The sequence below is a fragment of the Cnephaeus nilssonii genome (genome assembly GCF_951640355.1).
Source record: "Cnephaeus nilssonii genome assembly, chromosome: 11".
In the NCBI taxonomy this organism is placed as follows: Eukaryota; Metazoa; Chordata; class Mammalia; order Chiroptera; family Vespertilionidae; genus Cnephaeus; species Cnephaeus nilssonii.
In genome coordinates, this window is record NC_137082.1 from 12,725,712 (window position 1) to 12,751,384 (window position 25,673).

General features: G+C 42.6%; 1 protein-coding gene across 2 annotated transcripts in view; it reads left to right on the forward strand.

The window, feature by feature from the left end:
* Positions 1–25,673, forward strand: part of ABHD12 (abhydrolase domain containing 12, lysophospholipase) — a 72,898-nt gene that overhangs the window by 18,148 nt on the left and 29,077 nt on the right. For both annotated transcript variants that reach the window (XM_079783975.1, XM_079783976.1), the window contains exon 2: positions 25,258–25,382. In XM_079783975.1, the coding sequence (XP_079640101.1) occupies positions 25,258–25,382 (125 nt within the window). The remainder of the gene's footprint in view (positions 1–25,257; positions 25,383–25,673) is intronic.

A 25,673-nucleotide genomic window follows, 5' to 3' on the forward strand; every position in this document is an offset into this window, starting at 1 on the left:
AGTATATTATCATATAAAATATATCTATTTTATATCATATAAAATATATTAACATAATGAAATAAAACATACTCTTTCTTAATAACATTACTGGTTACAGTTATGGAGGAATTGGTGAAAACCAGAGATAGACACATTTTAAAAGAAATATAGAACTTTCACTTCCAGCCAAGATGGAGTAACAGGGACTCAATTTACTTTCAAGTAATCACAACAGCAACAACAAAAAACAAACAGAATGCATGACACAAAAGTTTAACACTGGGCACCAATAATGAGAGACAGTAATCTTGTGACAAACAAATAATGTGACTCCTGAGATGACCCCAGCTTACTGCCAGGAGAGAGTTTCTCTGCTGCAGCCCAGAAGGGGAGAATCTGATGTGGAGCCTGGTGCAGTCCCTGAGTTGTGAGTAAGGAGCTGAGAGTCTGGGAAGACCTATGTGCCTATGGTTTATAGGAGAGAGGACCAATGAGAAGGGCACAGAGACATTTGCAGAGGAGCCATCTTGGGCATTCAATAGAGCAGTGCTCAGCACATTTGGGTAAGAGAACTATCTGAGGCTGGGGCAAGAACTTCAAAGAAGGTTTAGATAGAATAGTTCCATTTCTCTGTAACAAGACCGAAATTCCCAGGAAATTGGGTTACATCACTTAGGAACATCGTGCTTCAGTAATGGGCACTAGACAGATTACTGCTCTGTACCAGCCTATTAAATCTGGACCCACCTAACAAGACCCAGAAGAATCAAACTGTTTTCAAGTAACTTGACTACATCCTGAAACAAGATTACAGGCATATGAAAATATCCAGCACCCAACAAAGTAAAATTCAACAAGGTTTGACATCCCGTTTAAGATTTATTAGTTTGTTTGGGCTGTTATAACAAAGTAACACAGACTGAATGTCTGAAACAAGAGAAATTAAATTTTTCACAATTTTGGAGGCTAGAAGTCTGAGATGAAGGAGGCAGCATTGGCTTCTGTGGCTGCTGACCTTGGCTTATAGATGACCATCTTCTCCCTGTGTCTTTAAATGGTCTTCCCTCTATGCATGTCTTTGTTGAGAATCTTATCAGATTGCATCCCAGTCTAATGATCACATTTTAACTTACTTACCTTTTTATTTATTTACTAGAGGCCTGATGCATGAAATTCGTGCATGGGTAGGGTCCCTAAGCCTGGCTGGCGATCAGGGCCACTCAGGTTCCCCGCCTCCTCCTTCCCTCACTCCCTCAGAGCCTGCTGCCCCCGCCATGTTCTGTGCTGCCCCCTGGTGGTCAGCCATATTAGCCTTTTTCTATAGAGAGAGTGGAAGGGAGAGGGAGACACACTGAGAGAGAAACATTGATGTGGAGAGACTTATCGATTGGTTGCCTCCCACACGCCCCCCGACCAGAGCCAGAGATTGAGCTTGCAGCCAAGGTATGTTTAGTCAACAACATACCTGACTGAAATCGAACCTGTGATCCTTCAGTCTGCAGGCTGATGCTCTATCCACTGAGCCAAACTGGCCAGGGCTTTTTACCTTTTAAAGACTCCAAATACAGCCACATTCCAAAGTACTACTGGGTTAGGGCTTCAACATATAAATTTGGGGGAGGAGGGAGACACAATTCTGTCCGTAACACCAAAGAGATATTCTGCAAAGAGATGGAAGAATATGACCCATAATGTGGAGAATAATCAATCAATGGAAACTAACCCAGAACTGACAAAGATGTCAAAGTTAGCAAAGAAGGACATTAAAACAATTATTTGAATTGTATTTCATCTGTAAAATTAAGTAGAGTCATGAAAGACAGGAAAATTACCCAAAAAAATTTCTAAAGATGAAAACTATGTGTGATATGAAAGATACACTGAAGGACATGGTAGATTAGACACCGGAAGTCAAGATTCAGCTATCCAACATGAAATAGAAAAGAGAATCAAAATTTTTCAGAAGCAGTACTGGGCTGTAGCACAACTCTAGATTGCTTAATACTAGTATATGGGTAGTTCAAGTCCCTAAAAAAGCAGGGGAAAGAAAATAGGTTAGAAACCTAATGGCCAGAAACTTTTCAAACTTGATGAAAACTATAAACTCACTAAGAAGTTCAGTGAATCACCTGCACAAAAAAACATGAAGAAAACTATACCAATGCACATCATAATCAGCTTGTTCAAACCCAGTGATAAAGAGAAAAATCTTAAACAGAGCCAGAGGGGAAAAGGCATGTCCTGTAGAGAGGAACAGAGATGTATGCAACAGCAGATTTCTTGTGAAGAAAAAACACAAAAACAGGCAGTGGAGTAACATCTTTTTTGTTAATACTCACCGAGGATATTTTTCCCATTGCTTTTCAGATAGTGGAGAGGAGGGAGGAAGAGGGAGACAGAGGAGAGAGAGATAAACATCAATATGAGAGAGACACATTGATTGGTTGCCTCCTGCAAGGGATCGAACCTGTAATCAAGGTCCACTTCCTTGACTGGGAATCAGACCCACAACTCTTTGGTGCTCAGGCCAACTCTCTAACCACTGAGCAGGGTTGGCCAGGGCTGGAACAACATATTTACTTGTTATATATTTTTTATTTATTTCAGAGGGGAAAGGAGAGGGATATAGAAACATCAATGATGAGAGAGAATCATTAATCGGCTGCCTCTTGCACACTCCCATTGGGGATCAAGCCCGCAACCCGAGCATGTACCCTTGACTGGATTTGAACCCAGGACCCTTCAGTGTTCAGACCGACACTCTACTAAGTCAAACCAGCTAGGGCTGGAACAACATCTTTAAAGCACTGCGGGGGTTGTGGGGGGGGGGGGGGTTGGGGGAGAAAAAAACACTGTTCACCTAGAATTCTTTACCAGGTGAAAACATCTTTGAAAAACAAAGACATATGAAAGCTGAGCAAATTTATCATTACCTGCAGATCCACACTGTAAGAAATATTAAAAGATGTCCTCAGGCAGAAGAAAAATTATACCAAATGGAAATCTGAGTCTACACAAGTGAATGAAGACGACTGGAAATGACTGCATAAGAAAATATATAAGATGTTTTTATTAATACTTTAATTTCTTTAAATGAAAATTGTTTATCCAAAAATAACAACAGTGCTTTTGGGAGGTTTATAACATATAAAATTAAAATTTCTCATTACAAATGCATTTCGCACAGGAGGGAATAAATGGCAATACCCTTTTGTAAGGTACTTAATATTATACTAGAGGCCCGGTGCACGAAATTCGTGCACGGAGGGGGGTTGTCCCTCAGCCCAGCCTGTACCCTCTCCAATCTGGGACCCCTCGAGAATCTTTCCAAAAATAGGGACTTTTTTAAAACGCTGTGGGACGCAGGACAAATGGTTAAAAATCGGGACTGTCCCGCCAAAAGCGGGACGATCTGGTCACCTTACCTTAACTGCCCTCCTGCAGGGTTGATCACCTCCAACTGCCCTCCCTTGCAGGCCGGGTGCCTCCCAACTGCCCTCTCCTGCTGGCCATCTTGTGGTGGCCATCTTGTGTCCACATGGGGGCAGGATCTTTGACCACATGGGGGCAGCTATATTGTGTGTTGCAGTGATGATCAATCTGCATATTACTCTTTTATTAGATAGGATAGAGGCCTGGTACAGGGGTGGGGGCCAGCTGGTTTGCCCTGAAGGGTGTCCCGGATCAGGGTGGGGTTCCCTTGGGGCGTGGGGCGGCCTGCGTGAGGGGCCTGTGGTGGTTTGCAGGCCGGCCACGCCCCCTGCAACCCAAGCAGAGGCCCTTGTATCTGGAATTTATTTTCCTTCTACAATTGAAACTTTGTAGCCTGGAGCGGAACCAAGCCTGGGGCTCCCTCCGCGGCCAGCAGCCATTTGTGTTGGGGTTATAATTGAAACTTTGTTGCCTTAAGCGGGTGGGCCCGGCCAGGGTGTGCAGAAAGCTTTGCTTCCCCTGTTGCCGGGGGCAACCCTGGCCTGCTCTCTCAAGTTCCATTCTGCTGCCATTTCTGTTTGAATTTGTTTACCTTCTATAATTGAAACTTTGTAGCTTGAGTGGAGGCTTAGGCCTGGCAAGGGCAGGCGGAAAGCTTGGCTTCCTCTGTTACCTAGGAAACCTTGCTCTCTGTGGCTGTAGCCATCTTGGTTGGGTTAGTTTGCATACTCATTCTGATTGGATAGTGGGCATGGCTTGTGGGTGTGTCGGAGGTATGGTCAATTTGCATATTTGTCTATTAGGTAGGATGTGCAATAATATAATTTCACTTGGTCAATGTGATTAAAATGTATAGTGTAAACATTAAAGCAACAACTAAAGTAACAGAAAAAAGTTAATAGCAGCCCAACAAAAGAAATAAAATGGAATAAGAAATGCTTTATTAATTCAAAAATAATTTAAAAATAAATAAAAAATAGAAATGCAAGGAAATAGACATGTGCACAATTATAGGCATATGTAAATACCCAGCACCCAACAAAGTAAAATCATAAGGTTTGACATCCAGTTTAAGATTTATTCGTTTGGGCTGTTAAAACAAAGTAACACAGACTGAGTGGCTGAAACAAAATAAATTAATGTTTTCACAATTTTGGAGGCTAGAAATTTCAATAACTGATAGAAGTAGGAGGCAGAAAAATCAGTGAGAACTTGATCAGCACCATCTGCCAACTTAACTTGATTGACAGTTCCCCCCCAAACAGAAGATACACATTCTCCTCAAGTGCATACAGAATATTTTCCAGATAGACTATATTTTAGGCCATAAAACAAGTCTCAATAACTTAAAAGAATTTAAGTCATGCAAAGTCTGTTCTCTTACCATAAGGAATTAAATTACAAATCAATAATAAAACATTCTCAAAGCATATGAGAACTGAATAACATTTCTGAATAAGCCATGGGTTAAGGAAGAAATCAAAGAGGAAATCAGAAAGTAATTCGAACTTAATAAAGACGTGTATGCCCTACTATAGCTTCTTTGGAGAAATTATAGCACTAAATGCCTATAGTGGGAAGGTAGAAAGGTCTTAGGTCAATGACTTTAGCTTCCATCTTAAGAAACTAGAAAAAAAAGAGCAAATTAAACCCAAAGTAAGCAGGAAAAAAAAGCATATAGTAAAAATCAAATCAGAAGTCAAAATAGGTAATAGCAGGCTTTATCTATAATAGGCAAAAACTGGAAACAACCCAAATGTACCACTCTCATGTGGAATATTTTTTTCTTTTTATTTTATTTATTTATTTATTTTCAATTTTTTAAATTAAGGTATTATATGTGTACATATCTTACTATTCTCCCTCCCCCCCCACCCCACTCCCATATATGCCCTCACCCCCCAGAGTTTTGCGTCCATTGGTTATGCTTATATGCCATGTGGAATATTGATAGTGGGACGGGTTGTGCATGTCGGGGGCAGAGTTATATGATAAGTCTCTGTACCTTCTGCTCAGTTTTGCTGTGAAACTAAAACCGCTCTAAAACCGTGGTCGGCAAACTGCAGCTCACGAGCCACATGTGGCTCTTTGGCCCCTTGAGTGTGGCTCTTCCACAAAATACCATCGCCTGGGCGAGTCTATTTTGAAGAAGTGGCGTTAGAAGAAGTTTAAGTTTTAAAAATTTGGCTCTCAAAAGAAATTTCTTTTTTTTAAAAAAATATATTTTATTGATTTTTTACAGAGAGGAAGGGAGAGGGATAGAGAGCTAGAAACATCGATGAGAGAGAAACATCGACCAGCTGCCTCCTGCACACCCCCTAACGGGGATGTGCCTGCAACCAATGTACATGCCCTTGACCAGTATCGAACCTGGGACCTTTCAGTCCGCAGACCGAGGCTCTATCCACTGAGCCAAACTGGTTTCGGCTCAAAAGAAATTTCAATCATACTGTTGATATTTGGCTCTGTTGACTAATGAGTTTGCCGACCACTGCTCTAAAAAATAACGTGTGTTTTTTTTTTAAAGATGAACTATTGATACAGGCAACAATGAATGAGCAAATGAATCACAAAATAATTAAACGTTACGAGAAGCCAGACAAAATAAATTCCATTTTAAAAACTGTCAAATTCCAACTAATCTGTAGTGACAGAAAGTATATCTGTGGTTGCTTGGGGTGGGGAATGGGGACCAGAGAGGGGCAGGAGGAAGGAATTAAAGCAGGCAAGAGAGAGCTTTTGAAATGATGGTTATATCCACTGTCTTGAGGGTTTCACAAATGTTTACATATCAATGTCTACATAACTTGATGCTTTCACAAATGTTAAAACTTATCAAATTATACACTTTAAATATGTGCAGTTTATGTCAATTATACGTAAACTAGAGGCCTGATGCACGAAATTCATGCACGGGGTCTGGGGGTTCCTCAGCCCGGCCTGCACCCTCTCCAATCTGGGACATCCCTCTCGAAATCCGGGACCGCTTGCGCCTAACTGCTCATCTGCCTGCCTGCCTAATTGCCCCTAACCACCTCTGCCAGCCAGCCTGATCATCCTTAACCGCCCTCCCCTGCTGGCCTGATTGCCCCTAACTACCTCTGGCTCAGCCCCCACCACGGTGGCTTTGTCCAGAAGATGTCCAGTCCACCTGGTCTAATTAACATATTACCCTTTTGTTAGTATAGATAAAGCTGTTTAAAATATAGAGCTTTTACATGAACATTTTGGGAAAAAATATATTCCCCAACTTTTATTCTCCAATTTTTTTCTTCTCAGTTTCTGGCAATATTTCATTCATTCATTCCCAGTGAAAACTTGGTGGAATGGTAAGAATGGGCCAGACTTAGATGCCCAGGACTTGACCTCATCCCCAGTTGAGGCATTACCTTGAACAACTTAATAGCTATGAGTTTAGCTTCCTTATCTTTATAAAGGGGTGTGTTATCTGTTCTGCCTACTCCACAGAATTGTACTAAGATTTGTCAGCATTATACAAGTATAAAGTGGTATATCATGTTCCCCCTCCCCCCAGTTTACTCACCCCATCTACTTTTTCTGTTGATTTTAAAGAAGTTTATAGGCCGAAACAGGTTTGGCTCAGTGGATAGAGCGTCAGCCTGTGGACTGAAAGGTCCCAGGTTCGATTCTGGTCAAGGGCATGTACCTTGGTTGCGGGCACATCCCCAGTCGGGGGTGTGCAGGAGGTGGCTGATCGATGTTTCTCTATCATCGATGTTTCTAACTCTCTATCTCTCTCCCTTCCTCTCTGTAAAAAATCAATAAAATATATTTTAAAAAAAGAAGTTTATAGGAGACATCTATTTTACATGTTAATTTGTTTTCCCAGTTTTTATACTTTATTTGGAGAGAGGTTATTAAGTTGTATATATTGTTAATATATGTTAAGTCCTTGTATTTTTGCTTTGTATCGCCACAGGTTTCAGAACTTTCTCAGGTACTTTTTTTGCTATGAAAATAGCATTGAAGAGCAGGTAGTTTCTTGTTCTAGATGTTAGAGTGCTTAGTTATTTTAGAGATTCATAATGTCTCATAAACAATTCTAGAGCTACACAAAAGAATGTTTATTTGTTGAACTAAATGAAAAAGGAGCTATAATTTCCCAAATGAGATAACCTTGTAAAAATATATATTTTTTAAAATATATTTTATTGATTTTTTTACAGAAAGGAAGGGAGAGAGATAGAGAGTTAGAAACATCCATCAGCAGCCTCCTGCACACCTCCTACTGGGGATGTGCCCGCAACCAAGGTACATGCCCTTGACTGGAATCGAACCTGGGACCTTTCAGTCCACAGGCCGACGATCTATCCACTGAGCCAAACCAGTTAGGGCATTAAAAATATTTTTATTGTGGTAAAATATACATAACAAAATTTACCACTTTAATCTTTTTAATCCTCACCCGTTGATATGTTTATTGATTTTAGAGAGAGAAGGAAGGGAAAGGGAGAGCAAAATATGTCAATGCAAGAGATAAACATTGATCTATTGTATCCTGTACATTCCCTGACTGGGTATATGCCCTAACCAGGAGTCTAACCTGGTGTTAGAGTGGTGTATGGGGTGAAACTCCAACCAACTGAGCCACCTGGCCGGGGCACCATTTTAATACTTTTTAAGTGTACAATTTAGTGGCATAAGCATATTCACAAGTTGTGCAGTCATTGCGACTACCCATCTTTAGAACTTTTTCATCTTGCCAAAATAAAACTCTGTACATATTCAACACTTAACTCCCTACCCCCACTTCCAGCTGCTGATAATCACTGTTACACTTTCTGTCTCTGAATTTAAATACTCTAGGTACCTAATATAAGTGGCATCATAAAGTATTTGAAATAAGTATGGCTTATTTCACTTAGCATGTCTTCAAGGTTCATCCAAGTTGTAGAGTATTTCAGAATTTCCTTCCCTTTTCAAGGCTGAATATGTATACCACAATTTGTCTCTTAATTGAGATGGACTTATTAGGGGTAAAGAAAATAAAAGTCACTTTTCATAATTGTACTACTGATAAAATAGAAAAGCAGTGTATTGCTTTTCTTCAGTGTATACCTTCTTACCATTTGTGCACTTAACTCTTATGTCACCGAAAATCCAGGGTCTGTGCTATCCTGGATCAGGAAGAACAAAACCTCATATAAGATGCTAAAAAGATGTCATTACCCTGGACCCATTTGAGGGATGATTCCAGAAGTTTATCTTCTAGCTTGTAATCAATACTATTCATAAATGAAAGGGGGAGTACAGGACTGGGAGCCCTAAGTTGGATCTGGGGGTGTCCAGAGCCTGCTTTGTTCTGAAGCCAGGTCCTTCTTGGGCACCATAGTGGATAGAAAAGAGGACCTAAAGAGGAAGTGAGGAGAGAGGAAGAAAGACTACAGTGTTATTCCAGAGGAGTGAGAGTGCTAAATACTGGCACTTTTGGACTAAATTTTTATTATCTGGAAGGGGAATAAAATATAAGGACAGTGTAGAGAATCCCTCATAAAAGTAAATTTACGTTTGAATTATGAGACATTGTTTAGTGTTAAAATGTTCTCAGATTAGCTTGTTTTTGAAATTGTTACTTGGTAAAATAAAAACTTGGCAACACTATGTCAGTCCCCATTTGGTGGAAAATTTAGTCTATGAAATACAAAAATGTAGGGACCAGTTCTTTTGAGGGGGTAGGGAGGAGAGTAGGAATAGGCTGGGAGGAACCACCTCTGGAGACAGATGACTAGGTTAAAGATGAAACAGTCAGGATGATTGCTAAGTATTTTATAACTGAGTACTTGGTTTTTAAAAAATAGACATTTCTATGCATTTGAGCCTGCTGCTGACTCAGGTTGTAATGGGTTTATGGGAGCTGGTCACAGTGAAATGTGATACAGGGCTGCCACTTAGGTGCATTGGCTTGGTACAGGTTTACCGCATTTAAATGCCTGTATTACCCAAGGGGACCTTTGCGTGGGAGCCAAGGCTACCACTCTAGCTCTCAGTCCCTGAAGAATAGGAAGTCTATGTTTGCTGGACTTTTAAAGCAATAGTCACCTATTTGGCCCAATATCTCCTCAGTCTTTCAAAAATAGCTTCTGGCAAGTTGGTGTTTGCTAATAATGATGGGAGGGAAGCAAAGCGAAGGAGGGTGGTAGAGGCAAAACAATCAAAAAGAAATGAAGGAAAAGGGAAGAGTCAATAGAAGTAGGCACAGGCAGAATTAAAAATAACGTTGAATACTTTATATAGATACCATTCTCTTAAGCACTTTACATGTATTATTAAATGCTTCCAACTACCTCATGGATTAGGTACTGTTATCCCCATTTCACGGAAAGGAAACCAAGGCACAGATAGGTCACACAGCCATCCAAGACAGAGCTGGGCAGGCTCTAAGGCAGTGATGGGCAACCTTTTGAGCTTGGTGTGTCAAACTTCGCCAAAAAACTGAGCATAACTCGGGTAGTGTGTCACTTGGAGGAAAAAACATTATTTCGCAAATGTTTCATCCTCAGGAGCAGCAAATGTTTCATCCTCGTCATGCGGCCACCTCAGCGGCCGCGTGTCATCAGAAATGGCTACGCGTGTCAGTGCTGACATGCGTGTCATAGGTTCGCCATCACTGCTCTAGGTTCTGTGCTGTAACTACTGTACTTTCCCACCTCTGTTAGGACTGTCTCTCTTACACAACCTGACTGTTAAAAGAGGGAAATATTAGGTTAAAAATGTTGGTCAAGTGTCACTTGAGGGAAATCAGTGAGTTAACCAGGATGTCACATTCCTTCTCTGACCGCTGTAGTGAACACAGTGTAATGCTGAGGGGGACTTCTGAGATCACAAGCCTGCCACAGAGCCTTCCCTTGGGGTTGGTGGCCTACTCTGGGCCCGCCTTGTTGGCTGGTACCTTCCACCTTGTCAGAGCGTTGGAGTGGCTCGCAAGGTCTACACACCTGCTGCAGATGCCTTGGGGAAGCTTCACGTGAAGCCAGCTTTGTTGCCCTCTGGCTTTCTGATGTTGTCATTGTGAATCATGGGGACCTCAGGTCATCAACAGGAGGGAGCAGACACATGGAAGGGTGTACATGTCCAGGTCTACTGTAATCAATTTAAGGAGGGATTTCTGCAGTGCCAGTATGTGTTGGTTTAATAAAATAAAGAACCCAGCAGCTTAGGCTTCCCAGATAGGAAAATTAAAGCGGGAGGTCAGGTTCACTTACATCTAAAAATAGCCCTTTGTAAAAAATTTACTTAGGCTTCTTTTAAAGAGTAAGTTTTTCCAGTGTGAAGTTGTGAAATGTCCCATTTTATCCATTTTGTAAGTGCTGTGCATGCACATATAGCTGTTTTACCCTGTGAGCACATCATTACCGCTCACCGAATTTCTAGTTCAGGACCTTGCCCAATTTAAATGAGACATGATCTTGTGATCTGAAGGAAGTGACATTAACTCTCCAGATAGAAGCATTTGTGGTTCTCTTTACCTTCTTTCCTAAAGCCATTTATGGAGATGGCAAAATCACAAAGTGATGGCGCTTCTTGACAGGTTCCTGAGTGAATAGGATTAGGGGAAGCCCCTGCTAACCTGTGCTGAACACATAGCCAGATCAAGAAATAAAGTATGCCGCTGGATTTGATGGGGGTTTGTTACACCATACTGTAGCATGGTGTAGCCTGTTTATGCTAATACAACCTCCAATTTTTAAAATCTTTTTTGTTATTTAAAAGAATTATATGTAGCATTTTTTAATATGCTGAAGCATATGTGGTGAATTCTCTGCCCCACAACCCCCTATTCACCGACATGAAGTTCTTTCCCCCAGAAGACTAAGTCCTTCCACCCGCAGCCATGTCACTACATAGACATGCATTCTTTGTTCTTAACAACTGCATGCCATCCATCCATTGTGTGGATGCACTTCCTATTAGAGAAATAGCAAAATAGTGTACTGTGATCCATAGCTTCTATATATACAAACAGCAATTGGATGTGGGATATAATGGAAGAGAAGACGCCAGAAAATAACAAAAAAATAATGCTTACAAGGGTGCTTAGAAAGAAATATTCAAATTCTGTGAGAGGAAAACGAAAACATTCCCAAAGGGCACAAAAATAGACTTGAACAAATATAAGGAAACCTGTTCTTAAATAGGAAAGCTCAACATCATAAACTGCCTAATCTCCCTAAGTTAGATTATTCATTTAAAATGATTCCAGACACAAATACCCATCTTTTTCTCTTGGGTTCTAATAAACTGATTCTGAAGTTCAATGAAAATGCGGCATACTGGTATCCCAGGAGCCCTCTGGAGAAAGAAGAGTGGTGAATAGAGAGGGGTCCATACTTCAATGCTCAGTTCAGGCAGTTTGGCAATAACTTGGAGTAACAAGCCAATGAGACAGTACCAAAAAAAAGTTCTAGAAGAAACATGAGTGAAATTCTTTATAGTCTTGCAATGGAAGAGGCCTTTCTAACAAGAACTTCTAAATTATATTTTATTATTTATTTATTTTTGTTTTTATCTTTGTAAATTATATTTAAAAGGTTTTTTTTGGTAATCCTCACCTGAGGATGTTTTTCTTTCATAAATATGAAAACCATCTGCATGACGTAACTAATGACAAAAGACAAAAATTGCAATTCATAGGTAAGGAGCTACTTTCTGTATTAGATAAAGAACTTTTAGGAATTGAAAGGAAAAAGAGGCTGGCTGGCATGGCTCAGTGGTTGAACGTTGACCTATAAACCAGGAGGTCACAGTTCGATTCCTGGTCAGGGCATATGCCTGGGTTGCAGGCTCGATCCCCACTGTGGAGCATCCAGGAGGCAGCTGATCAGTGATTCTCTTTCATCATTGATGTTTCTATCTCTCCCTCTCCTTCCTTTCTGAAATCAATAAATATAAATATTAAAAAAAAGGAAAGAGAACAAAACTCAATGAAAACTGTGCAAAGGACATGCATAATTCATAGAAAAAAAATACCATAACCCTTCATTATGTGAATGGGTGCAGCCACACTTATTCATAATTAGATAAATCCTATTCATACTATTTCACAATGCCATTTCTTACTTATCAGATGGGCAGACATCTTTTTGCCATGTTGAGACATCTTTAACAACCACTGCTTCATTAGTGAGGCTTTCAGGGAGCCAGGGGTTTGAAAGAGTGGTTTTTTTTGACCCAACAGTTTCTATTGTAGGACTATCCTCTGTGTGCTTGCATAGAAAAAAATTATATATGGACAGAGTGATTCATGGTGACACTGATTGCTTTTTCCTCTGGAAAGTCGAGTGTAAACTTGGTAGTCTGCTAGCCATCTCTACCATAGAACCTAATTTTATAAGATAGAGTCAATATGCCTCTCTGTTTATAAACACATACTACTCTAGTACATTAACTCACAGTGGCTTGTTAACAGTCATGTAATTTGAGGTGATTTTTATTTTCTCTTTAATCCTTTCTGCAACATGCAAAATTTTCTGCATTTATCTGTTACCAGGCAGGACACAAAGCTATGAAACGTAACCCCTGGTGAATATTGCAAATATATTCCATTTTCCTGTCACAGACCATGTTGCAGAGAGGGCATCTCTGTAGGGCCTTCCTCTCAAACTGGGGTGATTGCATTTGTGTGGTCAGACCTTCAGAGTGAAATTGCTTGGTCACCAGAGAACAGGTCTCACTGGCAGCAGGAGAGTGTTTACTCATATCATTTTGTCAGTATTCTTATTTTTCCCAATAATATAGGTGAAGATGGAACTTCATTGTTTAATTTGTATTTCTCCATGTCATCTTAATTAATGCCACATGCTTTGGGAACAGGGAATATCTCAAAATAGTTCTGTAGATATGAAGATAAATTCTGAGTTTTGCCTCATTGTGAGTTATTGTTTTGTTCAAATTAAAATGGTAGGGGAATGATTTAGAGACATTTCAGTACAATCTCAGGGTGTCTTAACCCATAGGGCTGAATGGCATGATGCTGCGACATTTGGTCTATCCTTTTTACCTGGCCTGTGCGGTTCAACAGGATAGGCTTTTTTCAGCTCCATTCTCAGTACAAGGAACCCCAGGCCTAGAGATTCTCAAGTGGAAGGGTATTGAGGTCTTTGAGGTTCATTAGGTCTTTCATAAGGCCCAGGTATTGGTGGTCTCCAAAGTGGGGTGGGTTGACCCTGGGGGTATATAGGAAACGGTCACCATGGTATAGAAAGGAAATATTGGGACTTCTAATTGTATTCATATTTAGAAATGAACCAACATGCACATAGAGACAATTATACATATATTATTTAATAAATATATTGTGGACATGCTCAAATGTTACTGATCAAATATATAACCAAAAAGGTTTGGGACTGCTGTTGGGTCTGGGCAAAACAACATGTCGCTGGCCTGGACCAGAGAGGCAGCGGTTGATGTGACTAGAGGTAGATGGATTTGAAATGTATTTTGGAGACATCATGTGGATTACAAGTGGAGCTAAGGGCAAGGAGGGGGTGTCAGGAATGACCCCTGGGGATCTGCCTAGGGCCTGGAAAACCCAGAGGAGAAGCAGCAGGCTTAGGGTAGGGAGAGTGTGGAAGATCAAGGATTTGCTTTTGGACAAGTTACTTTTGAGTTGCCTATGAAACTCCAAATGGAGAAGCCAAGTTGATCGCTGGATATAGGGACCTTCAGCCCAGTCCTTTCAGGTCTTAACATTGTTCATCTTACCTGAGGACCCTCCGTTGAGGTAAAGAAATGAGTACAGGTCAGAGTGGAGTAGGTCATGCTGCAGAACCCCCGTCATTGTTGTGTTTCTTGCTCCCACAACATGCCCTGCATGGGCTCTGCTCATTGTGGTTACTTGGGAAGCCAGACCAGCAGGGACCTCATCTCATCAGCAGTGGTTACTCCTGAAACATCCACCCAGAAGTGACACAGTTCTGCTCCCTGCTCTTCTGTTTTCTTAGCAAAGTGAGTGACTTGGCCCCCCTCTAACTTCAAGGGGGAAGGGGGAGGAAACATGCCATTCTATCATAGGCCCAAAGAAAACCAGAGATAACTGGTGAGTGGCACTAAGGGTAGCCTTTTGTAGCAGATGACAGTGGAGCAGTATTAGGCTAGTGGAGCACAGAACTAATTGTGTGCACTAATAATGAAATACACATGGAGCACTAATCACTACAAGAACCTGCCTTTCCTGGGCTTAGGGCATGCTCTGGGAACCTTTGGCAGAAACCACTCAAGCAGAACTTCTTCAGAAAGGTCCTTTAACTTGGCTATAGGTGTCATTGTTCTCAGGACTGAGGGCTGCAGAAGTGGGCTGCCAGGGCTGGGCTGACTCCCCTGAGGAGGCGCCAGCCCTGTGCCTGCTTGCAGCTTAGCTTCCCTTTTGATGTTGCACGTGGCATTACTGGAGTCATTTCTGAAGCATCAAACTGCTTTTAAGCACTAATGTAGTTAAAGAGCGATTGTAATACAAGATACCAGAGCAAGAAATTAGAGCTCAGCTGGATGGTTTGCCAAGAAAAAGGGGCCAGTGTCAGTGAGGACTGGACAAAGCCAGGATGTGTGTGCCTCTTTCCCAGCCCTGGTGGAGGCCTTTTCAGTTCAGTTTAATGTTGCCTGCTCCATGTGTGAGACTCTGTGCTAAGCATTTCACTTCATTGCTCATTTACTCTGTCTGCACAATGGCCTTTCAGGTAGATTCCATTACAGAAGAAACAGAGAGTTGGTTTGCCCAGGGATCTGGTCATCTCAGCTCCTTGCTCTCACACAGGAGCCTAGGTTGAGAGACCTGTGCTGCACACTTCCCCTACCTGTGCTCACTCTAGAGGAAGTGCAGCACACTGGGGCCCCAAGTGCCTGAGGGGGGGCATATTACCAGATTGGGGCCTTGGTCCCTCTCCTAACAGAGGAATCCTCTACCCCAGAAACAGTAAGCTGAAAAGCAAATCACTGTCAAATTAGAAATCTGAGGGGGAGCAGGCACCAATTCTGCACTTTCCTACTCAGCAAGGCCTGCTCCTTATTCTCACCAGTTTTCCCGTAACTCCAGCCCTTTTCCAGAGGAGAGTGTGTCCCTCATCTGTGGCACACCTGAGGAATTCTCATGGAGGGGTCATGCAGGCAGAGTTGGCGCATGAAGGGTTCTGGTCCTGATGCTGGAGAGGTGGGCATGTCCCTGGCAGCAAGGGATGCACTGGCTGAGATCACGTCCCCAGGAAAAGTGAAGGTGGCGGTTCCCAACAGTTTTAAACACTGGGTGCCACATTGGGTCATGAGAAAGCCACTGTCTGGAAAGACTCACTGAATGTTTATTGATATATGCCGATTTAAGGGGAGTCTGAGGGCTTGGGCCAGCTGCCCCACATAGGGCCTGATGGAAAGTGGAAAGTGAAACCATAGCTGTTGCAGACAGAGACAACCAGCAGGAGCTAGTGTGGTGGCCTGACCTTGGGTATCGTTTTCCCCTTTCAGTTTTGCAGATGCCGTTTGACTGAAAGGTTCTAGATTACACACTTAAGGTATACTTTTCTTTTTCAACTTCAAGCGCAGGAACTACATTTATATAAACAAGCTTGTTCACCAAAGTTTTCCTTAATAAAAATTATATGTTGGACTTCCTATGTTAGCTTCTGTTCTCTCAGGAAAGGGGACCCTCTTTATCTGTCAGTCAGTGGTTCATATTATTGCCCTAGTTTCACAGCTCAAAGTGGGGAAAAGGAAAATATGCTCTTTAAACTATAAATGGCAACTTTTATTTGGTGAAAGGTAATGAAAGATCTTTGTAAAAATATATCTTTTAAATTCACCCAAATGTTATGCTCTTTTAGCAGGAAATGGTAAAAATAAAAATAAAAATGAAATGACAATTCCATCCAAGCTCATCCTCATTCTTTTTTTCTGTATTGCCCTTAAAATTGGGGCTAGGGATCTGTGGTTTAAAATCTTACTTGTTTTCTACCTGTTAGGTTGTTTGTTTGTTTTTTTGGTAGGCAGTAGCAGAAAATGAAAGCGAATCTCTGCTAGTCTTGACATCCTGCATTAAGTGTTTCTCAGTCTGCAAATGGACAGGATAGAAAACATGTTCACTTGATAATACCAGTTGGTTCAGTATCATATCCAGAAGATCCAGCTGTGGCTTAGCAGGAATGTGATAGCATTTATTTGAGGGAATTTATTTTGGGACTGTCCAGACCATTATTTTTCCACTTCCATATACAGAGTCTTTGACAGCTCATACCTCTTAGGGGGAAAAAAAAGTCCTCTTTGTTCAAGGCAGTTTAATTATGTATGTAGGCACAGTTCGAAGTATCTCTTTAGAGGGCACAGAAGGAAGAAAAAGAGAGATATAAAAGAGAAAGTAAAGTCAGATAAGGGAATGGGAAATTGTGATTGGGGCAGATTTCTAACTGAACTGCCAAAGGGAGTCTGAACACTAGTATTCGAAGAAGACTGGTATGGGCAAAAGCTGAACAGACCAGACAAATTCTTTTTTTTTTCTTTGCCTAAAATGCAGTCCTGTTTTGCATATGATTATGTGGATTCAACAGTTTTTGGCTGCTGGATTTCTGTGGTGTTGTTGTGTGTCTTTGGGATCCTGTGTGTCTTTGTGAATGCTGTGTCCCAAGAGTGTCCTCTGTATTCATTCAGTTCCACGTGGACAGTATGTCTTGTACACAAGCCTCAGTTTTTCATGTAATACATATTCTATATACTGTATATCAAAGCCTAAGCGACCGTCAAAACAGAAACAACCGAACAGACGACCGAACAGGCTGTGTGGGGTGACCAGGCTGGCAGGGGGGTTAGTGAGGGACGACCAAACAACTGAGCAGTGGGCTGTGTAGGGCGACCAGGCTGGCGGGCGGGGGGGCAGTTGGTGGTGACCAGGCAGGCAGTAAGGTGCCAGTGGTCCTGGATTGTGAGAGGGATGTCCGAGGGGTCCCAGATTGGAGAGGGTGCAGGCTGGGCTAAGGGGACTCCCCCCCCCCGTGCATGAATTTCGTGCACCATGCATCTAGTATATATCATATTAGCTAGAAGGCATGAGGCCTACCAGTTGATGCTGAAAAGCCAGAATGCTTAAACACACTCTGAGTCATAAATGTGAATGAACTTCAGTGGAAGATGTATTCTGGTACCCGAGCTGAAGTCAGTGGGGGATCCTCCTACTTTGGGCATTGTGAGCCTATAGGTGCTACAGCCTCCTTCCTAGTCCTTTCTGCCCCATGCTCTCCCCAGATCCTCCTGCCTGCTCCTCACCTGCTTTCTGGACAGCATGCACCCCTGAGTTTGATCTCTTAACCCTCTCCCTCCCCACCCAGCCTCCCATCTGTGAACTGGCACTGCAAATAGGAACAGCCTTTTGGGCCAAACTCTGATTGTGGTGTTTGTTTAATTCCAAATGCGATTTTCTGTGTCACGAAAATAGCATGGCTGTGAGGAGGTGACCTGGGGCTAGGCCCTTCTTCAGCTAGGCAGCTCTGCTCTGGTCTAGTCTTCACTGGTCCATGCTCCAGCCTGCTCTAGCCTGGGGAAAAGCAATCTTCAGTCAAGGTGTAAAGGGAAAGTGTGTGTTCCTTGAATCAGAGGGGATCTGGCTTATATAGACAGATGTCCCTGTCTCTGGTCCCTGATTAGTGTGTCCTCATGCAAATGAGGACTCTAAATCCTCTGTTTGATTGATCCAAAAGGCACTATGCAGATTGGTCAGAATGGAGCTGCTCTGATTGGTCGGTGAAGATATTGATGGAGAGATAGCTGCACACCTTCAGTTGGACTGGAAAGCCCCAGTCCTGTTGGTTAAAAGGATTCCAGGAGCTCATCTAAGCATTGGCTCAGATGGCAGAAACAGTGCCAGAGGCAGGCAGCTAGCTTAGTGCAGGCGTCTCCCTAAAATACTGTTTCATGAGAGACCCCTGTTTAGAAATAGCTGCTAGTCTATGGTTTGTTTGTTTGTTGTTCTTTTTTAAATTTAAGCCCAGTTAATCCACCAGGAGCCCTTCTTAGTAGGTTTCTTCTTTCTCAGGGTCCACACCTTTCTCATCCCTAATTTTGTATGTTGTCTTTCTAGCCCTAAACTTAATTTGTTTCTTGTTTTTTCTTGAAGAAACCACTCTTGGATTTGTTAATCAATTTTTGTATTTCTTACATCCGAACTTTTTTAAAACATGAAAAATAAAGGTTTTTTTATAGTTTACTAGAGGCCCGGTACACTGATTCATGCACTGGTGGGATCCCTCGGCCTGGCCTGCGGGGATCAGTGGACCTCCACGCCATCGCAGCCTGGCCTTACCTGCCAGCTTGTCAGGCTCCAGCCCACTGTCCTAGTCAATCCCACACAGCACAAAGTAGTGTGGGAAGCGGCAGGCGGCTGGGGAGGAGCCCGAGCCTGGGCTGGGCGCCGCACCGCTCCCACTCATCCTGGCCCCGCTGCGCCTGCCACTGCAGCCACTTGGGCACACAGGGGTCGTGTCCTCTGGAGAGGCTCGCACCACTGCAGCTGCGCTCACTAACCGTGAGCCCAGCATCTGGCGCCTATCAGCTGAGCATTGAGCATCTGCCCCCTGGTGGTCAATGCGTGTCACAGCTACCAGCTGGTCATCCAGTCATCTAGTCTTCGGTCGCTTAGGCTTTTATATATATAGATTGCTCTTTTTTAGAGAGAGAGAGAAAGGGAGAGAGAGAAACATCAATGTGAGAGCACAACATCAATTGGCTACCTCCTATACGCCCCTCACCGGAGATCAAGCCTGCAACCCAGGCATGTGCCCTGACCAGGAATTGAATCAGCAACGTTTGGTGCACCAGATGACACCCAATCAACTGAGCCACACTGGCCAGGGCAACATGAAAATATTTTTATCTTACTGATTATGCAAGTGTAATACAGACTTGTAAAATTTTTTTTCTCTGTGTGCTTTTTAAAAAGATTTTCAGACTTGTGGACAAGATTTACTTCTGATCATATAGCACTGATTAAAAAAGAGTCCCAGTACACTTGATAGCTCTGAGTAAAACCAGTTGTCTCTAAAAAAGAAACCAGTGCTAGCTGGTTTGGCTCAGTGGATAGAGCATCAGCCTATGGACTGAAGGGTCCCAGGTTCGATTCTGGTCCAGGGCACATGCCTGGGTTGCGGGCCCGATCCCCAGTAGGAGGCGTGCAGGTGGCAGCTGATCAATGGTTCGCTCTCATCATTGATGTTTCTATCTCTCTCTCCCTCTCCCTTCCTCTCTGAAATCAATAAAAGTAAAAAAAATAAAAAAATTTAGAGAAATTAAATTTTATTGTGGGAACGTGTACTCTCAGGTATTAAGTAATTGTGTATTTCGTTATTAAATATTCATATCAAGAGATAACATTAGAAACTGTTGTCCTATATAAGAAGAAACTCCCAGGATGAGAGAGAAAGAAACATAACCCAAAGAACTACCCAAGTGCACTTCTAAAGGTAATCCAGGAGAGAGAAGGGTTCTGGGGAGAACCATGTGCTGGCTATGTTTCTAAATTGCAGAAACCTTGACTTTAGTTATGGGATTCTTACAGAATTTGGTTATTTACAAGTATAGAACTTTTGGATAAAAATCATGATATAAAAATTTTAATAAAAGATCTGTGGCATTTTCAAAACTAAATAGTTTTCTCTTTTTCTGTGAATTTTTTAGTGTAATATTTACTTTTGGTTTTATCTAAAATTACTAATCACTAACTGCCATTCCTGCATTGTCCTCATCTCCCATCCTGGGCTTTAGGATTCCTGGGGAGTCCCAGTACACTTGATAGCTCTGAGTAAAACCAGTTGTCTCTCTGAAAGCCCTTATGTCTGCTCCACTGAGTTGAGAGCACAACATAAATGCAGACATTCTCCTTTGCTGCCCTTATTGTTCACTGCCTGAGAGTGCTAGGTGCTCAATAATGACTGTTGAATAAACCAGATGAATGACTGAATGACATTATCAGATGTGCATATTTGTCATCAGCTTTATTAAGGCATTATTTACATACTAGATGCCTGATGCACAAAATTCATGCAAGCGTAGACCTTCCTTCCCCTGGCTGCCAGCACCAGCTTTCCTCCGGCCACCAGGACCCGGGCTTTCCTCGCAAAGGGAGGCCCCACCCACCCACTGCAGCCCGCCGGTCCGTGGCCTGGGCCTCCCTCTTTGGGGCGATCATGGAGCCCCCTGATTGATTGCCCCGCCGGCCGGTGGCCTGGGCCTCCTTTGCTGCCAATCTCTCTGCGGGGCAATCATGGAGCAATGGCCAGGCCCCGACCAATCACATCGCACTCTCCTTGGCTGGCCTGGCGCCAGTGGGTGTCAGAGCTTGGTCCCAGATGGTCATCTAGATGGTTGTCCCGATGGTCGTTCCACTGTTCAGCCGTTCGGTTGATTTGCATGTTATGCTTTTATTATATAGGATAGTAAAATTTACCATTGTATACAATTGTGAAACATAATCAAGATAAAAAATATTACATCACTTCAAAAGTTTTCTGTGCCCCTTGCAACCTCCTCCCTCAATCCCCAGCTCCTGGCAACCACTGTTCTGTTTTTCTGACCATATAGTTTTGCCTTTTCTAGAATTTTAGATAAATGGAGTTGTACAGTACATAGTCTTTTTGTGTCTTACGTAATTTAGCATAATGCTTTTGAGATAATCTGTATCTGTTTTTAAAACTGCCTTAACTTTTTTTTAAACAATCCAGAAATAAATAAATAGCCCCACTAAGATTTTACTTGTTATGGTAAGTTAGAATAGTGGTTCCCAAGGCTGCTCTAGGGGATCATGGGAGGTCCCACAAATCATTTCAGAGTGTCCATAAGGATCAAAATGATTTTCATAATAACACTGAGCTGTCACTTGCCTTTTTCACTCTTCTTTCCTAGAGTACTGTAGAGTTTCCAGATACTACATGATATGTGGTGTTGCAATAAGATTGAATGAAAAAACAGATTCGTGAATCCAGTCTGTCTTCTAGTGAGTTGTCTGCCTTCAAAGAAATCTGTAAAAGTATTGATGCTACTCTTCTCACTAAAAATTTTTGTATTTTTGCCTGGCCGGTGTGGGTCAGTGGTTGAGCATCAACCTATGAACCATGAGGTCACAGTTCGATTCCTGGTCAGGGCACATGCCCATGTTGCGGGCTCAATCCCTAGTTGGGGGCATGCAGGAGGCAGCTGATCAATGATTCTCTCTCATCATTGATGTTTCTCTCTCTCTCCCCCTCTTCCTTCTTCTCTGAAATCAATAAAAATATATTTTTTTTAAAAAGTTTTTGTATTTTTGCCCTGGCTGGTGTGGCTCAGGTGGTTGGAGCATCATCCCATACACCGAAAGGTTGCGGGTTCGATTCCCCAGTCAGGGCACATGCAGGAGGCAACTGATGAAAGTTTCTCTCCCTCTCCCTTTCTCTCTCGCTCTAAATTCAATAAAAGCATCTCCTCAGGTGAGGATTTAAAAAAATAATAAAAAGTGCCCTAACCGGTTTGGCTCAGTGGATAGTGTGCTGGCCTGCAGACTCAAGGTTCCCAGGTTCGATTTCGGTCAAGGGCATGTACCTTGGTTGCAGGCACATCCCCTGTAGGGGGTCTGCAGAAGGCAGCTGATTGATGTTTCTCTCTCATCGATGTTTCTAACTCTGTCTCCCTCTCCCTTCCTCTGTAAAAAAATCAATAAAATACATTAAAAAAATAATAAAAAGTAAAATAATATAAAAGTTTTTGTATTGGAAAATATCACTTTTTACAACAAAATGTGAATTATATTAATATGTAATGTGTTGTATGCATTAATAGATTTTTAAAATTCCTTTGTTTTAACTTCTCATATGACAAGTAGTAAGACATGTAAACCATATGAACAGAAGCTCTTTTGGGTCCTTAATTTTTCAGTTGTAGAGAGGCCCTTAGTCCAAGAAGTTTGCGAATCTCTGGGCTAGAGACATTTTTGAAAGGGGTCAGAACAGCAAGAGGATGTCGTGAAGCTGGATAGAGATTAGAAGAGGATCTTGAGATCCAGGATGATAGCCTGGCATGAAGTGCCTGGAGAAGGGGCCTCCATTGGGCGGTGCCACAGGGGATGAAGGCAGAAATGGGAGGACATGCAGTGATGGCCAAGGCTTTTTTTTTAAATTTAACAAATCTTTATTGTTGAGATTATTACAGTTGTTCCTCATTTCCCCCCCCCCCCCCATAGCTCCCCTCCATCCGGTTCCCACTCCACCCTCTGCCCTTACCTCCTCCCCACTGTCCTCATCCATAGGTGTAAGATTTTTGTCCAGTCTCTTCCTGCACCTCCCACACCCCTTTCCCCCCAAGAATTGTCAGTCCACTTCCTTCCTATGCCCCTGATTCTATTATATTCACCAGTTTATTCTGTTCATCAGATTTTTTATTCACTTGATTTTTAGATTCACTTGTTGATAGACATGTATTTGTTGTTCATAATTTTTATCTTTATCTTCTTCTTCCTCTTCTTAAAGAAAAACCTTTCAGCATTTCATATAATCCTGGTTTGGTGGTGATGAACTCCTTTAGCTTTTTCTTATCTGTGAAGCTCTTTATTTGCCCTTCAATTCTGAATGATAGCTTTGCTGGGTAGAGTAATCTTGGTTGTAGGTTCTTGCTATTCATCACTTTGAATATTTCTTGCCACTCCCGTCTGGCCTGCATAGTTTCTGTTGAGAAATCAGCTGACAGTCGTATGGGTACTCCCTTGTAGGTTATTAACTGTTTTTCTCTTGCTGCTTTTCATATTCTCTCTTTGTCTTTTGCTCTTGGCATTTTAATTATGTTGTGTCTTGGTGTGGTCCTCTTTGGATTCCTTTTGTTTGGGGTTCTGTGCGCTTCCTGGACTTATAAGTCTATTTCTTTTACCAGGTGGGGGAAGTTTTCAGTCAGTATTTCTTCAAATAGGTTTTCAGTATCTTGCTCTCTCTCTTCTTCTGGCACCCCCATAATTCTGATGTTGGTACGCTTGAGGTTGTCCCAGAGGTTCCTTACACTATCCATTTTTGGATATTTTCTTTTTGCTTTTCCGGTTGAGTGTTTTTTGCTTCTTTGTATTTTCAAATCTTTGACTTGATTCTTGCGGTCCTCTAGTCTGCTTTTAGGTCTCTGTATAATATTTTTTATTTCAGTCAGTGTATGTTTAATTTCTAGTTGGTCCTTTTTCATACCCTCGAGGGTCTCGCTAAATTTATCGGCCTTTTCTAGGAAATTCTTGAAAAACCTTATAACCGTGGTTTTGAACTCTATATCCAGTCGTTTGTTTTCCTCCATTTCTTTCATTTGTGATCTGTTTCTTTGTCTCCGCATTTTCGCTGCTTCCTGAGTTGGTAGGATAGCTTTGTGTGGTAGGTGTCCTCTAGGGCACAGTGGCTCAGCCTCCCCAGTTACCTGAGGTGGGCACTCTTGGTGCACCCCTTTGTGGACTGTGTGCTCAGCCTTGTTGTAGTTAAGTCTTGATTGTTGTTGGGAGGAATCACTGGGAGGAATTGACCTCCACGTCAATTGGCTGTGAGGATCAGCTGTGTCTACGCTGGGAGAACTTCTGTGCTGGAGACACTCTTATGAGACAAGACTTGCAAAATTGCAAAAGCCTCTGTGCTCAGCTTGGATGGGGCGGAGTCTCAGGGTGGAGTTTCAGGGCGGAGCAGACAGCCTTGGTTTCCCGTCAGCTCTGCCCTATCAGGCCCCTGGGTCTCAGTGTCCCTTGGTAATCGCTGCAAGCACCTCTGAGAGAAAGCCGCCCTCGAGTTTCGCCCACTGTCAGACAGTCCAGTTTCTCCCCAAATGAGTCAGGGTTCCCAGAAACTTGCCCGGAACTGGAGTTCAGCACAGTCAGGAGCTTCTGTCTTCCTCCCGCTTTAGAAAGCCAGCCGCACACTCAGCCTCCCATGCATTCAGCAGTCAGTCCTCTCTGCGCGCGCGCGCCTCCGGACCTCTGCCTTCCACAGCTCCCGAGTCTCAGTGTGCTTTCTCTTTCCCTGACAGTCCAGATTCCCCCCAAATGAGTCTGGTTTCCCAGCGTCTCGCCTGGGACTGGAGTTCAGTGCAGTCGGGAGCTTCCTTCTCCCTCCCGCTTTAGAAAGCCAGCAGTGCACTCAGCCGCCCATGCACACAGCCGCCCGTCCTCTCTGCGTGCGAGTCTCCGTACCTCAGCCTTTTGCAGCTCCTCTGAGTCTCAGTGTGCTTTCCTCTTTTCTTCTAGTTGTAGAATTTCCACTCAGCCAGCTTTCCTGTGGTTCTGGATGGTGTCTTTTAGTTGTAGTTTTTGTCTTTTAGTTGTAGTTTTGATATTGTTGTGCGAGGCAGCAGTTTAGGTGTTTACCTATGCCGCCAGCTTGGTTTCTCTCTCTCGATGGCCAAGTTTTCTCAGCCCTTGCTCCCTCCCAGGACCTGGTTAGGCAGATTCTGTTGATGTATGCACTTTCTACAAGGAGATAATGGGTAACCTGTACCTGTGGCTGGCTTGCATCACAAGGTGATCACAAGGCCCAGATGTAGTCACTGTCTTTTGACATGAAGTTGCAGCCATGGTCTGATATTAGGTTGGGCACTTCCTAAAGATCTGATATCTATGCTGTGTTCTGATCCCAGGGCAAGCATAGGAAATCATCAGGACTGTTTCTTCAGCTTTTAGGAAAAAAAATTTACAGTAGTATTCTAAGATCAAATCAAAAGACCTAAAATAATTATTTTAACAAAAGTAGGCGGGAAGCTATTCTTGCGGGAAAAGATACTTGTGGATCTCGGTTAGTGATGTCGATAATGCTATTAATAAACTCTAGCAAAATTGTACCTACTGCCTTTGACCTGTTCTTTGCTTTTCTCTCGCAGGCGAAAGGGCATGTGGTTCCAACTGAGGAAGATACTTCTCTGTGTTTTGGGATTATATGTTGCCATTCCATTCCTTGTCAGACTATGTCCTGGGATACAGGCCAAATTGATTTTCTTAAATTTTGGTAAGTGCCTTGTGTCTGTTTTTTCTTTAACCTTAGTAAGATGATGATTTATAATTGGGCAAAAGTAAGTTTACAGTTGTTCGTATGGAAAATGATACAATAAATAATACAAGAAGAAACTGTGTTTCACGTACTCATGACTGTAACCCTGCTTTTGCCCCACCCTGTATTTATGTATCTACCACCCAGATGAAGAGATAGCATGTTTCTATTACCCAGAAAGTTCCCTTGTGCACCTTCCCAGTTACAGGCTGTAAGGAGTGCATTGCTCTCCAGGGCTGGCATTTGTGT